Source organism: Carassius carassius, chromosome 44 (assembly GCF_963082965.1).
Source record: "Carassius carassius chromosome 44, fCarCar2.1, whole genome shotgun sequence".
NCBI lineage: Eukaryota > Metazoa > Chordata > Actinopteri > Cypriniformes > Cyprinidae > Carassius > Carassius carassius.
In genome coordinates this window covers 16,259,684-16,275,842 of record NC_081798.1, presented here as the reverse complement: position 1 = coordinate 16,275,842, position 16,159 = coordinate 16,259,684, and the positions used below count along the sequence as shown (strand labels likewise).

At 42.2% G+C, this 16,159-nt stretch overlaps 1 protein-coding gene across 7 annotated transcripts in view; it reads left to right on the top strand.

Moving 5' to 3' along the window:
* The first annotated feature begins 6,623 nt into the window (after positions 1-6,623).
* The window catches only part of cacna1da (calcium channel, voltage-dependent, L type, alpha 1D subunit, a), a 117,603-nt gene continuing 108,067 nt past the window's right edge, over positions 6,624-16,159 (top strand). For all 7 annotated transcript variants that reach the window (XM_059538442.1, XM_059538441.1, XM_059538438.1 and 4 more), the window contains exons 1-3: positions 6,624-6,868; positions 8,819-9,179; positions 12,910-13,015. In XM_059538442.1, coding sequence (XP_059394425.1) covers positions 8,956-9,179; positions 12,910-13,015 — 330 coding nt within the window. In that variant the 5' untranslated portion in view covers positions 6,624-6,868; positions 8,819-8,955. The remainder of the gene's footprint in view (positions 6,869-8,818; positions 9,180-12,909; positions 13,016-16,159) is intronic.

Here is a 16,159-nt window from a genome sequence, read left to right as displayed (position 1 = left end):
TCTGTTTGTCACGGAGACGAACCCCGTGATTCCCTCTGCTGGCCAGCAGAGAGCACCCTCACCTGAATATTGACACACACGCATCCATTCATTCACTTACACTGACGACACTACATTTCCCATAAGCCCCGTCCTTGGACTCTGATCACCTGCACAGGTGCCACTCATCAGGACTGTGCATATAAGCTGGACTTCCACAAGAGTTCAAACGCGAAGTCTTGATTTGCTGTGTCTGTCATTTCTGAGCGTTATTATCCGTGTTTGATTTCCTGTTACCGGTCCTGCTTGATATCCTCTACGTACGTTTGCTGCCTACCTACCGACCCCTTGCTTGTTACTGGATTTTGATTCTCTGTTCTTCCCACGCTGTTGACATTGCTGGTTCTGACCATTGCCTGTACGACTACGAGTCTTTACAATAAAGCCTGCATTATGGATCCCATGTCGAGTTCTGGTTCATTACAGAAGACTTCGCCAACACGAGATCCAGCGGCTTTTGAAGGTCTTCATAACACCATGGCGGCTCAGGCCAGTCAGATTAGGGCCAATCAGTTCCAGCCGAATCGACTAACATCTATCACGGAAGAACTCGTCAAGGCCGTCCAGAATCTCCATACCGCTCCCTCGGCCACACCAACGCCAGAGGCATCCACCATTGCCCACGCGGCAGGGACGCCATCTCAGGCTAATCCCCGTCTCGCTTTTCCAGATAAATACAACGGTGATGCCAGCAAGTGTAAAGGATTTCTATTGCAATGCTCCCTGTTTGTGGAACAACAGCCCACGCTGTATACTACGGATACTGGGAGGATCTCCTTTGTCTGCTCATTATTGAGTGAGAAAGCACTAGAATGGATTACTGCCGTATGGGGTTCCGATGGATCTGCATTTACCTCCTTTCAGGATTTCCTACAACAGTTCCGGGCTGTATTCGATCATCCTAAGGAGGGAAAGGGAGCTGGAGATCGCTTATTGGAGTTATCACAAGGCAGAATGACGGCGGCGGATTACGCTCTACGATTTTGCACTCTGGCAGCACAAACTAACTGGGTGAGCGACACATTAAAAGTACTCTTCCGCAAGGGACTGAATTATGATCTGCAAACTGAACTAGCATGCAGAGACGAGGGCAGAGATCTCAACAGCTTCATCGAATTGACCTTTTCCATTGATAATCTGCAACGTGCCCGGCGATCCAACGCTCGTCGCACTGATCACCCAGCATTCATGCCATTTCATGAACCTACTGAACCCATGCAAGTTAACACGTACCACCTGTCTACGGAGGAGAGAGATCGACGTATTTCCAACAGGTTATGCATGTATTGTGGATTACCTGGCCATCAACGCAGCAACTGCCCCACTCGTACCTATACCTTCTCACAACGCTCGGTGAGTACTCCTCTCACTTCCATGTGTGATACCCAGTGTGTAAGCATTTCCGTTGAGTTTTGGATAAACGACAGACAAGTTAGCACCTCAGCTTTACTAGATTCCGGGGCTGCTGGCAATTTCATTTCTGAGGAATTCGCTAAGAGGTGTAACGTTCAACTGATTCCATGCTCTACTTCTCTCTCAGTGGAGACAATAGATGGTCGACCACTGGGGTCTGGATCAATTACTCACCTCACCCGCAAAATCCTAATGGCGGTTGGCTTACTTCACAAGGAGAGGATTCAATTCTACATTCTCCCCACATCTCACACACCTGTGATTCTGGGATTACCCTGGCTACGTCTGCATAACCCCCAGATTTCCTGGAGAGATGGTCAAGTGGTGAGGTGGAGCAAGTATTGTCAACAGAACTGTCTTTCTCTTGTCAAACCTATTCCTGTCTGTTCCGTGTCACTTACCCCAGCTCAAGAATCCATTCCCGATCTGTCAGAGGAATATGCTGATCTTCTGGAGGCCTTCAGTAAGGAACAAGCTAACACCTTACCTCCTCACCGCAAATATGACTGTGCCATCGATCTTCTGCCTGGGCATTCTCCTCCAAAGGGTCCCATCTTCCCATTGTCTCAACCTGAGTCCGACGCTATGAAAGATTATATCAAGGAGGAGCTCCAGAAGGGGTTCATCAGACCATCCACATCTCCTGCTTCATCCGGGTTCTTCTTCATGAAAAAGAAGGATGGTGGTCTCCGCCCTTGCATCGATTATCATGGACTAAACGAGATGACGGTGAAATTCAGATACCCACTTCCGTTGGTTCCGTCAGCCCTCAAACAACTCCGCACCGCCCAATACTACACCAAACTGGACCTGAGATGCGCCTACAATCTCATTCGCAGTAGAGAGGGGGATGAATGGAAGACCGCCTTCTCCACCACCACTGGTCACTATGAGTATCTTGTGATGCCGTTCGGACTGGTCAATAGTCCATCTGTGTTTCAGTCATTCATTAACGAGGTCTTCAGAGACATGCTGAACATATCTGTGATCGTATACATTGATGATATCCTGATCTACTCCAACACACTTCCTGAACATATACGACACGTCCGAGCAGTTCTTCAACGCCTGATCCAATACCAGTTATAAGCCAAGGCTGAGAAGTGCGAATTCCGTACCACCTCCACCACATTCCTAGGATACATAATCAGTCCCGGAGGGGTAGCCATGGACTAGAGGAAGGTCAACGCCGTGCTTAACTGGCCTGAACCCACAACCCTCAAGGAATTGCAACGATTTCTGGGATTCGCTAATTTCTATAGGAGATTCATTAGGAACTTCAGTACTGTGGTCGCTCCGCTTACCTCACTGGTCAAAAAAGGAACTCAGCGATTACAATGGTCAGAATCCACCAACAAAGCTTTCCTAACCCTGAAACAACGATTCTGTCCATCCTCTGTCACCCTGACCCCTCATTACCTTTCATTGTCGAGGTGGACGCATCTAACACAGGTATCGGCGCTATCCTGTCACAACGCCCAGATCCTGCCGCTAAACTCCATCCCTGTGCCTTCTATTCCAGGAAACTCAATTCTGCAGAGCGTAACTACAGTGTCGGGGATCGGGAACTCCTTGCCATGAAGGCAGCCTTCGAGGAGTGGAGGCACTGGCTAGAGGGAGCCACACATCCGTTTACCTTACTAACAGATCACAAGAACCTGGAGTACTTACGCACCGCCAAACGCCTTAATCCCCGTCAAGCTAGATGGTCCCTATTCTTCACTAGATTCGACTTCTCACGTCAGTTCGAGGAGGAGAACATTCCACCTGATACAGAACCCATCCTACCGTTTCATGTAATGGTTGCTCCCATTCAATGGGATATCATGACCCTGCTCCAACAACACAGGGAGCAAAACGAGAACCCAGTGGCTTGCCCAGCCGACAGAATCTTCGTCCCTGAACATCTTCGTAACCATCAGTCAAGTTCAATGCCATCCATCATCCGGTCACCCAGGTATCACCGCCAACTGGAGAACCGCTTCTGGTGGGAATCACTGCACAAGGACACAGCTAATTACATACAACAATGCAATAACTGTAGTATGAACAAGGCATCCAAGCAATCTCCCGCCGGTCTCCTGCAACCACTACCCATTCCTCAATGACCCTGGTCTCACATTGCTATTGACTTTATTACGGATCTTGCCAGTTCACAGGATTATACTACCATACTCACCATCATAGACCGATTCTCCAAGACTTGTAGACTCATTCCATTACCCAAACTACCTACCACTCTCCAGACGGCAGAACACCTATGCAACTGGTTCTTCCGATTGTATGGCCTACCCAAGGACATTGTGTCAGACCGAGGACCTCAATTCACCTCTCAATTATGGTCAGCTTTCTTCAAAGCCCTGAATGTTAATTTCAGCCTCACCTCTGGGTATCATCCCCAAGCAAACGGACAGGTAGAGAGACTCAATCAAGAGCTGAACCGCTTCCTCAGAGCTTATTGCAACCAGGATCAGGATGATTGGGCTCGATACTTACTCTGGGCAGAATACGCACAGAACTCCCTTATTAAACCATCTACCAGTCTGACTCCCTTTAAATGTGTACTGGGGTTCCAACCACCAATGTTCCCATGGTCAGGGGATCCAATGGACATACCAGCTGTAAACGATTGGATGGCACGCAGTGAGGAGGTGTGGAATAGGGCCCATGTTCACCTGCAACACGCTGTTAGGAGGCAGAAGGAGCAAGCGGACCGCAGAAGGCGCCCAGGTCACAACTACCAGCCAGGTCAATGGGTGTGGCTATTAACACGGGATCTCCGTCTCCGGCTTCCCTGCCGCAAACTGAGTCCAAGGTACGTGGGTCCATTCCAAATCACTAGACAAATAACTCCAGTTTCCTTCCGGTTGGCACTTCCTAACACATATCGTATTTCTCCTACCTTTCATGTATCTGGTCTCTGGTCCCAGAGACGAGGGAGAGGGGAGGTCCCGTGCACAGGCCCCTCAACCCATCATCATAGAGGGCGAGGAGGCTTACCAAGTCCAGGAATTACTCGATTCCAGACGTCGGGGAAGAATTCTACAATATCTGGTCGACTGGGAGGGGTACGGTCCAGAGGAACGCTCTTGGGTAAACTCTGAGGATATTCTAGACCCCAATCTTATCGATGAGTTTCATCGCTCACACCCTGAAAGACCGGCCCCTCGACCCCGTGGTAGACCCCGACGTCATGTGCCTCCTCGCGCCAGGAGTCGCTCACAGGCGGGGGGCTCTTTCACGGAGACGAACCCCGTGATTCCCTCTGCTGGCCAGCAGAGAGCACCCTCAACTGAATATTGACACACACAAACGCATCCATTCATTCACTTACACTGACGACACTACATTTCCCATAAGCCCTGTCCTTGGACTCTGATCACCTGCACAGGTGCCACTCATCAGGACTGTGCATATAAGCTGGACTTCCACAAGAGTTCAAACGCGAAGTCTTGATTTGCTGTGTCTGTCATTTCTGAGCGTTATTATCTGTGTTTGATTTCCTGTTACCGATCCTGCTTGATATCCTCTACGTACCTTTGCTGCCTACCTACCGACCCCTTGCTTGTTACTGGATTTTGATTCTCTGTTCTTCCCACGCTGTTGATATTGCTGGTTCTGACTATTGCCTGTACGACTAGGAGTCTTTACAATAAAGCCTGCATTATGGAGCCCATGTCGAGTTCTGGTTCATTACACTGTTAGTTTCTATAAAATCACTCCTTTTTTAACATTTCTGTGTTCTTCGCTGAACAGTATAGGCTCATGTCATGTAACAATGAAAGGAAAGATTGTGAATGCTGATTGGCTGAAATACCCAATAAGTCATTTAATTATTAAAGTTGCTTTGAGTAGAAAGCATTATATCTGTTTGACAGGTAAGTGGACACCGGAAGTAGATCTAACCCAGTCCCACAGCAAGCCAGAGGCTTGCCTGGCCCTTTCACCGGTCACATCAGAGAAACACATGGACTTTACTACAGCTTCATCATGGGTTTTATGATGACATTTGATCAGATTCATAAAAGCAACCTTTTCATGTGAACTATCTGTGGTTCCTGCTGTAATCGATAATATTTATATTATTTATTGCTCAAAGTTTATGGATTATTGAATTCAAGGATTCATCATAAAAAGATACACCTATAAACAGCAATGTGTGTGTGTGTATATGTATATGTATAAGTGTATATATATATATATATATATATATATATATATATATATATATAATACAGTTGCATGGATGTAAACATGTCACAGTTACTGATAATAGCATATTATTATTATTATTATTAGCAAATACATCTCTATTGCGTACTGCCAAACACCTGCCAGCAGTTTGTTCATTCTTGCTGTCAGTTAACCGAGTCGCAATTCACGAACGAATGATTCTTTCAAACAATTCTTATCAAAGACTCGGTCGAACCGATAGTAAGGACTGACTTTGAGTAAAATCACGTGTTAACAAAATCGAGTAACGGACACTAATACATTAATCATCATAATTATTTTTATTGTTGGAAAAATAAACACAATATGTGACGAAATCTATTAGGCTTTATAGTTTTTAATTAGAGGCTAATATGTAAATAGCTATAAATAATAGTTAAAAGACCGTCTCACCTGTTCACATTCATCCTCCACTCCTTATGGAAAATTCATATAATTTGAAATTTGCTAAATTTGAAAAGTTTATTTTCGTCTGTTTTCCCTCTTCACCAGAAACAGGTTTGCATCAGTCTGTTGGTGTCTGTTAAAGATCACTTGATCTGAAAACCATACGATTAGATGTTTTTAAAAAGTATATGATTTAGAATGTAGCCTATGTAAAACTGACATCTTACAAACGTCTGTCAGATGTTTGTATGCTTTCCAGGTCAAACTATCTTTAGACATCTTGCAGACGTACGTCTGCTATCTGTAGTAGACTATTAATATTCATGTTAACATAATGTGAACAGCAACTTTTGTCAACAGCATTTTTTTCTACCAATACTGAAGCGATAAATATAACAAATAAGAAAAGTAAAATCCAACATCGGGAACTGAGTGATAGCAAAGTAGCTCAAGTGGTCTTAAGAAACTATCCATTTAAACGAACCGATTCCATAAATGATTCGAATCAAAGCGCTCCTCATTAAAGTGTGCTCGGTTTGTGCATGCACAGCCAGAGGGGGAGTTCAGCTCATTTCACCGTTCACCGACGCCGCGTGACGCTTAAACACGGGCAGCGCGCGCCGAACGCGAGGAAGCTCTCGCGCTCTCTCACGCGCAAAATAACGAATGCATACTGATGACTTTGAATTTACCGTGTCAGGTCGGACCTGAGCGTTTTAATCGATGTCGGAGTTTTATCTCTGGATATAAGCCGAATCACCATCCTCCTCAGCTGAAAGGAAAGACCTCATCAAAGGTACGATAGTCACGCAGCGGCCTGGCGCGTGTCGACTTAAAACGGATCTTGTGAAATGATGGAGTGCACTCGTTTTGAGTCCGAGTCAGAGCTGGAAAGATGCTGATGATGCTGATGCAGAGGCTTTTGCGCTCGTTTTGGTTCTGTTAGATCTTTGATGTTGCCACTGCTTGTCATAATCAGGCGTTTTTTAAAGAACTGAACAGTCGGTGACTATAAAGAACCATCACAGCTGTTGCAACTGAGCATCACTGGCATCATCTAAAGAAAGACACAGATTCGGCTGCAGTATATATGCACTATTTCATTCTTGAGCAGAAACGCTACAGTTATTGTCTTAGAGTCACGAGCCTCTTTATCTATACGCATTAAGCATTCATATATGTCATCAAAAATATGCATGATGGCTTTAAATTCATCGTTGCCGTGGGATGTTACAATGACAATATGTGTCATTGTCCTACAAAATAGTTTAAACGTCAACGTTTAGTATCTATGCAAGCACTATTCGAATGAAATCATCAAGGAGCTATATTTCGTTATCAGTTTGCATTATGCATGACGTTAGAATGATAAATATATCTAATATAAGAGCCAGTATTTGACAAGGATATAGTGCATTATGTCCTATATCATAAGTGTGAAGATAAACATTTATTGTATAGCATATCCAATCACAGCAGAGCATATGCTTGAATTTGTGACATATTTGGATGACATGTCTTAGGTTTTCACGATCTGATGGCAGACAAATGCTTGAAGGGAAATGTATACAGGCGATATGACCTTTCCATGCATGTCTTCATTTCCTCTGCAGGGCCTAGTGGTTCAAGGACTCGGATGTATATGAGTGACATCTGTGGATCCCGTGAGCCCAGATGTGTGCTTTTTGCTATTTGAATGCAGAGCGTGTTTTTCTTGCCGTTGTTTGCTGATAATGTCTGTTTTTATGTGGGGATTATGGTATAGTGTGATTCTCTGCCACAATGCATCTGTTTGCAGGCTGGTTTTCATTGGGTCACGCTACACACATTGATTTTTCCACAGGCTGTAGCTTTTTTTTTTTTTTTGGTGACATTATCCTAATAATAGCAGCATGTTATGCTTTTTCTTTTTGCTGCCCTGGTTTGTAAAGTGTTACAAATTAAAGAACGAGATTTAAGTGCCTTTAAGTAAAAAATAATGGCCTAAATGTTTGTCTAATGAATGCTTTTTACATTTCCTGGCTTCTCAAAAGCAGAGTCTGTCATAGCTGGGTAAAGCGCTATAGATTATAACTTTTATAAATTGAAACAAATACATTTTTGTGTTCACGTTTGCTCCAACAGCAAAGGAAAACAAAAGCATGCTTTGTGCTTCTATGACTTTCATAAAGAGGTAAAAAATATATCAAAAGATTATGTTGGTCAGAAGAGAGAAATGTGTTAAATTTGCCATCACTCCCTTAGAATTTTTATAAGAAACACAACAGTGTTAACCAGGTAATATAGCTCATAATGTTATAGGCTAAATGTAAAGAACATTAATTAAAAAAAGAAAGAAAAGAAAATATAAACATCTTTACAACACTAGAAGGGTCCATCCTCACAAAAAGCTACCATATCTCTTCATAAAAACCTAAATATAGAGCATGAGTCATATAGGCTACTTTTATAGTGTTTTTGATGCGAAAGTAAGTAAATAAGGGCTGAATTTTCATGTTCATATCAACTATTCCTTTAAATATAGAGGTTGTTTTGGTGCCCACGTCTTTTACATGTTGGATTGCTCACAAACCTTGGTTGAGACACTTGCCTTTTAGACCCAAAGACATACTGTATGCATCTTTTAGTCCTACGCCCACATTGTTGCATAATATAATGTAGCAGGGAAGGAAGTCACTGCACAGCCTCCCACTATATTCTCTGTGCTTTCTCTTTTCTCTCTAACTCTCCTCTCTGTCTTTGACAGAGGCAAATTATGCCAGCAGTACCAGAGTCCCTGTCTCTGGTGACGTGCCAGCCTGTTGGTGAGACCCTCCGCTCCAGCGCCCTCTCTCCTGGCAGGCCCATGCTGGTGGATGCCCCGCTCAGGCCCACGCCCGCACCATGAGCGCCAACGGCCCTGCTGCGACTCCTGCCGCACCCCCTGCAGCCTCCGTGCCTGTACCGTCAGTGATACCTGTCGGCTCGCTGGCCCAGAAGAAGCGGCAGCAGTATGCCAAGAACAAAAAACAGGGCAGTTCGGCCAATACGCGGCCGCAGAGAGCTCTCTTCTGCCTCAACCTCAACAACCCCATCCGCCGGGCCTGTATCAGCCTCGTGGAATGGAAGTATCCTTTACTGTGTGTAAAACATTGGGATTGATTAATATCAAGGCCATTGGGCTGTTAAATGTTCTCATATCCAAGTTTAAAGGAGTTTTTTTTCCCCAAATGACAATTTTGTAACCATTTACTTGCCTTTGTGTTGTTCCAAACCTGTATGACTACTTTTACCCCTTTTTTTCCACACATTGGAGGTCAAAGTTGTTTAGACCTCAACTTTCTTTAAAATACTTTGTCTTTCGCAGAAGAAAAATATGCACAACTTAATGGTAAAACAACTATAATTAAGTAATTTATAGGTTGAGTCCACTGAAAATTGTGAGCGCTTTGGATTTCAAATCCCAAGTTAGTTGTTTGTAAATACTGTACACTTTGGAGTTTCTTCTGGCATTATTTCTCTGGAAAACTAAAATATGGTGTGGTTGGCTCGTGGCCTATGCTGAAAATAGGTGAAGGCGGGATGAAGTAATTGAGTGAATCATCAAGAGAACAGGTAAACAAATGAAAGTAGTCCATCTTTGCATCTAGAGCAGACATCCTAGCACGTGATCTCTGGTAGAAGCTTGTCCAGTGGTCTTTCTTAGAGAGAAGCTGTGTACCCTGCAGTGAGAAACACCTTAGTCAGCATGTGTAGCTGAGCTTTGAAAAGAACATCTGTTCCCCCGGCCCTACGGGAAGATAAAGGAGCTATGGCTTCCAGGCTCTAGATTTCTGATGCATCTCTTCGAGAGAGGATGTACTGTATAGCTCAGAATGTCAATTTTTTTTAAAAGCTGCATATTGGTGTTATACAATATAATGTACAGTGAAACAAGCATTGTAGGTCTTAACATTTGTGTAGATATGTTAACCTAGCATCACCAGGCTGTTCTTCCCTGAAGGGAATCATGGGAAAGTCAGAGAGAACTTGACCATCCCTGAATGGTGCATGATATAACATTTTAGTGTCCTAGCTCATGGCCTAATAAGAGTATTTAGCAGCGTGAAATTAGAGCATTGCACTGGATTTAAAAAAACGCATTAAGTGTAATGTGAGACGCAACCCAGAATGTAGCATAAAATGCATCCTTGTCACACAAAATTAGGCATTTTTGTGAAAGCAGAGGATGGATTTATATTGATGACTGTCAAATATTTAAAGGAGTCATACCCTCGTATTACCTTGGATACCTACTGCTGTATTATAGTCTTTCAGGCCCTTCTAAAAAAGAAAAGTGGAAAAAAAATAAACACAGAGCTCCTCAGACCCTTATCTCTGTAGGCATTATTGTCTCGCGAGATCTGATGCGATATTTTGGCTGTCGGTCATTATAATAATGCAAATGAGGGGCACGTTGATTGGTTGCAGGAAGGACGGGGGTTGACACCGCAGGTAACGCTTTAGCATATCATTACAAACTGACATCATGGCGCAAGTTGACAAATGAACGCGACCGGCTTCCCGGCCAGTGTATAAGTATGAGGCGCCGTTTAGGGCTTAAATCAAACTTCATTCATGCACACATATGAAACACGCTTGCATATATACTAAGTACTAGTCACACATACATGTATATGAACTATCTACGAACATAAAGTTACTCATATGAGACGTGAGCACAGCACACACACACAAATATAAGACGTGAGCACACACACACACAAACTAGACAGGGCCTCATGTTAGCGTTAGGCAATAAATAAGCAATAACCGAATTCATGATGATCTCAGTCATTTGTTTTTTGCAAAGTACGTTAGCAGCCATTCCCCATACCTCGAAGCTAATACTCCCACCAGAGTTGTGTCTGGACGCGTTCATTGAACGATAATTCATGAACTCGTTCATGTTTTGGACTGAACTGAACGTACCGCATTACTGCCTGATGAACGTTACTGTGAAGTCGTTCATTCTGGTGTCTGTGAACGCCACGCTCTCTCAGTTTAACTTCGTTCAGTAGGATGCCAGATTTCTATAAAGCCTTCCAGGCGAAAACCCACCTACACCCACCGTAAACCGGCCTTAATATGTAGCGGAAAAACACCCAATCTGGCAACGCCAGACTCTCTTGTTCAAACTCGCTCATCAAAATGAACAAATCTTTTTTCGAGTCATTTCGTTCATTTAAGGGGCTTTACATGTTACTATTAACTGGCAAATTCCCCGAACACATCAACCTACGCAATCTTGATCATATTCTGAATTAAGAAATCATTATAATGCAGTCAAAAGTCCGTTTTTGCAGTCCGTTTACAGGGAACATAAATAATTACTTCACCACGGGTCTTTCGTTTATTTGTCTAGTGACAGACGCAATAGCATACAATAGCCGCATTAGCAAATATGCTGTTTGTTACACACAGTAGAGCAATAAAAACACAGTCTTACCGTTTCAATTGCAGGCAATTTTGTTGGAATGGCGCTTTTCCCGAGCTTCGATGCCAACTTCGCCTGATATTGCCCCAAATTTGTGAAGGATTTCGGCGTACAATGTTTAGCACAAACACGTAACGATAAACCAGTGGAAGGGTAGAAGGAACCGCGTCATTAAAAATGAATTTAATCCACTGGTCTCTGATAGCTAGGTCCGTTCTTGGTAGAGAAAACACATTTACATGTTGATTCTGGCAGTCAACCACAGAGCAACTCACGTGTGCACTAGTTCCAGCGTCTTTCTCGACTGAATATGAGGGGGAGAGGGGAAGGGCGAGCTTCCTGCTGTGGTGTCCATATATGGTATATCCTGCCGCGTCTTGACGTCAAGACGAGGAAGAAATCAAAATCTCGTATTTGAGTGAGCGTGCACGTGGGCTATTTTACAAACCCTGAGGTAAACAAACGCTTCACTTTTAAATATCGGCTTCCCGCCCATTGTATAATCGTTAGGGCAATCATAACATACATTGATTCTCGTGGAAAAGTGAAAATTGTGGGTCATGACTCCTTTAATGTAGACTGCAGCATTTTCAGGTCTTCTGACTCACAGCAGTTTTATTTACATTTTGTACGTCTCACTAGAAGGAAAGCAGAGCGGATGAGTCAGTGCTGTTGTGATGGACTTTTTACTGTTAAACCGCATGCAAGTAACTACTCACTGCTATTTACTTACTTCTGACCCTTTTGAGCAATCACAAGCTGAAATTTAGCTCGGTTGAATAATAAAGATGTACAGATCAACAGGGGCCAGTGTGACCGTTTCAGGCCAGCTGATGGAACAGAGTCCACGATCACTGAATAATTAGATGATATATGCCTTGTAAAATTTAGTTTTCTGTCATATTTTAAATATTGTTTGCAAATTAAATCTCACCTAGGAAATTTAGGTACTTAACTTGTAATCCAAGGTGAAGTTTTGTTGAAATTGCGAGAAATAAAAAACAAATCAGCAGTCTTATGCCATAATTGTAATAATACATAGGGCTTATAAAGAACAGAAATTAGTTTTTCAGACCCTTGTAAATTAAATGAAAATGCTAGCAAATTTAACTTGTAAACCTTCACAAGAATGACTGGATATATATATATATATAGCTAGCCTCTGACCCTAGTTATTAATAATGATTAATTTTCTTTCTTACATTTCTGCATTTTTATCCAAGGTGACTAACAGCACACACATAGGCTATACACTATTTTTTTTAATCAGTATGTGTGTTCCTTGGGACTTGAAACCACAATCTTTTGCACAGCTAACATAATGCTCTACCACTGAGCCACAGGAACACTGTGGTTGTTCTACTCCTTAACTCTCATCTCAGGCCATTTGATGTCTTTATATTAATAGCGATTTTCGCCAACTGCATGGCCTTAGCTGTATACATCCCCTTTCCTGAGGATGATTCCAACTCAATCAACCATGACCTGGTGAGTAAATAACTGCAACCTTTTGACATTTTAGCATGTTCCAGTCTGACCCCTGCGATGACCTAAACCCCACACTCACATTAACTGTTGTTTTGCATCTGAAGATGGGTCTCCAGTCAAAGAGCCTCTCCTATGGGGAAGTCGTGGCCTGGTGGTTAGAGAATCGGACTCCCAATCGAAGGGTTGTGGGTTCGAGTCCCGGGCCGGCAGGAATTGTGGGTGGGGGGAGTGCATGTACAGTTCTCTCACCACCCTCAATACCACGACTGAGGTGCCCTTGAGCAAGGCACCGAACCCCCAACTGCTCCCCGGGCGCCGCAGCATAAATGGCTGCCCTAAATGGCTGCCCACTGCTCCGGGTGTGTGTTCACAGTGTGTGTGTGTGTGTTCACTGCTCTGTGTGTGTGTGCACTTCGGATGGGTTAAATGCAGAGCACAAATTCTGAGTATGGGTTACCATACTTGGCCGAATGTCACTTCACTTTTTTTTAAGGGACGGGTATTTCATTGTTTAATGGAGACTAAGCTCCGCCCATTTACATTTTAATGGTGTCATTTTATAGAATTTCATATTGAATTCTTGTGGCTTAAAGACCCCCTGTGGTGAAAATCAAGTTTTAAAATTTGTTTACATGTTGGTCTGCTGTTTTTAATATGCTTAAAGACAAACCATGTGCAAATTCATCAGTGAACCCCATTGCTGAGCATTTTCTCTTTGTATTCCAGTGTAGCAAAGACATGGTTTGAAATCACCCGTTTCCTATGTCACAGACATGTAACCAATCTTGTTAACCTGTAGGGCAGGTTTTTTCATATCATTAGCAAAGTGTTTCTACATATGGATGTAGAGTTTTAGAAGGTGGTTCTCTGAGATGTCCATCAGGAACATGGCTTGTGTAACATTTGTAACACAGTATTAGCTGTTTGATAATGCAGTCAAGCCAAAAGCTAATGATATCAATTACCATTATGTGTCTGACGTTGTAGAGAGCTATACATAAAAATATATTGCAATTCTGATACATTGACCTGTATGTGACCCAGTATAATTCACTATTCCTCTTCTTCTTCTGCCCACTGTTCCGGGTGTGTGTTCACAGTGTGTGTGTGTGTGAGAGTGTGTGTGTGCTCTTGTTTTTGTATAATGACATGTATAATGACATGGGTATGACACAAGTATTACAAGGAGAGGGTGATTTATGAGGACATAACCCATGTCCCCATTTTTCAAAATGCTTATAAATCATACAGAATTAGTTTTTTTGAGAAAGTAAAAATGCACAAAGTTTCCTGTGAGGGTTAGGGTTAGGTGTAGGGTTGGTGTAGGGCCATAAAATTACAGTTTGTACAGTATAAAAACCATTACTCCTATGGGATGTCCCCACTTTTCACAAAAACAAACGTGTGTGTGTGTGTGTGTGTGTGTGTGTGTGCAATATTTGGCTTAGATTAGACTTGTGCGGTATTTGGTAATGCGATATATCAGGGTAATGAATATGCATGATATTGTTATTGTGGGCACTTCTAAATACCGCAAATAATTATATATTAAAAATTATTCAGAATTTGGAATGCATTTTAAGAATAGTATTTCCATCAACTGGTCAAAATGCACAACACCGCTGTATGCTGCTTGAAAGACTCATGCACTCGTGGACTCATGCAAGTTGTGGCCTAGTGGTTAGAGAGTTTGACTCCTAACCCTAGGGTTGTGAGTTTGAATCTCGGGCCAGCAATAACATGACTTAGGTGCCCTTGAGTAAGGCATCGAACCCCCAACTGCTCCCCGGGCGCTGCAGCATAAATGACTGCCCACTGCTCCGGGTGTGTGTTCACAGTGTGTGTGTGTGTGTGTTCACTGCTCTATGTGTGTGCACTTTGGATGAGTTAAATGCAGAGCATGAATTCTGAGTATGGGTCACCATACTTGGCTGAATGTCACGTCACTCACTCTGATGTAAACAAGCAGGCATGAGAAGCACATGGGGAACACCTGAGAGACCTGCTGAATGAAAGCACATTCACTCTCTGACAGCAGATGGCGCTAAACTGCAGAAAAAAGCAGCCTTTACTTTGGAAACCCCATAAATAAGCAGCTGCAATACTTAATAATAATTTTAAATAGCCATTCAGATTTGTGTATTTGCTGTGATGTTCATCACAGTATCAAATACTTCAGTATTAAGACTTATTAGGCTATTTTAATCTGGACTACAACATGCCATAGATATAGTTTGAAAGTGTTTTGATTTTTTATTGTTAATTCACACTTTACATCAGGGCTTCATTTTTAACATTAGTTAATTCATTGGTTAACAAACTGCCAATGAAAAATTCATCTGAACATTCATTTATCTTAGGTATTCCAATATTTAATAACACATTGTTAAAATGTAAAGTTGCAACCGTATTATTTAATGAGCTAACATGAACTAAGACTTGTATTTTTTTCTTTAACAAAGATTAATAACTTCTGTAGCAAATGTAGCTATTGCTCATTCTGAATGTTAATGGTTTACTAATGAGATTGTAAAGTGATACCTATGGGTCTTTATAGTTCTTTTGCACTTTAATCTGTGCAAAACTTTATATATTTTCTGTATTACTTTATTTAAAGGTTATTTGTTATTTATCCTGTTATACTATATTATACTATATTTTTTAAACTAAATTTCAATACCGTGATAATACCGTTTACGTGATAAAAGCATGAGCAATTAATTGCAACAGGAAAATTTGATAAAATCTCAAAATTCATCCTTGAAAACCGTTGAAATCGTTCATTGCTTTACCGTAGAAATTGTACTTTATAATCTTAGCAAGCTCCTGCCCCTTAGTGCGGGGTGTCATATTACAAAATGTATTACGGTCTTTTGGAATCAAAACTTTTTTGAATCTTGACAAAATACATATCGTCTGAAATGTCTGTGATATTTTGTGATAGGAGTAATACTGAGAGAGAAATTTATTCATTTGTGATGGAAAAAGTCATCAAAAAAATTCAGTGGTGTTTAGATGGCACCCGATGGCTGTTTGTGGTATAACACCTATACAAAATTGCATAGTAATCTACATTTTTTTTTAAATATATCAACTTCAGATTTGAAACATATGGTTTTAATTTTATGCCAAATGTGGATTAGA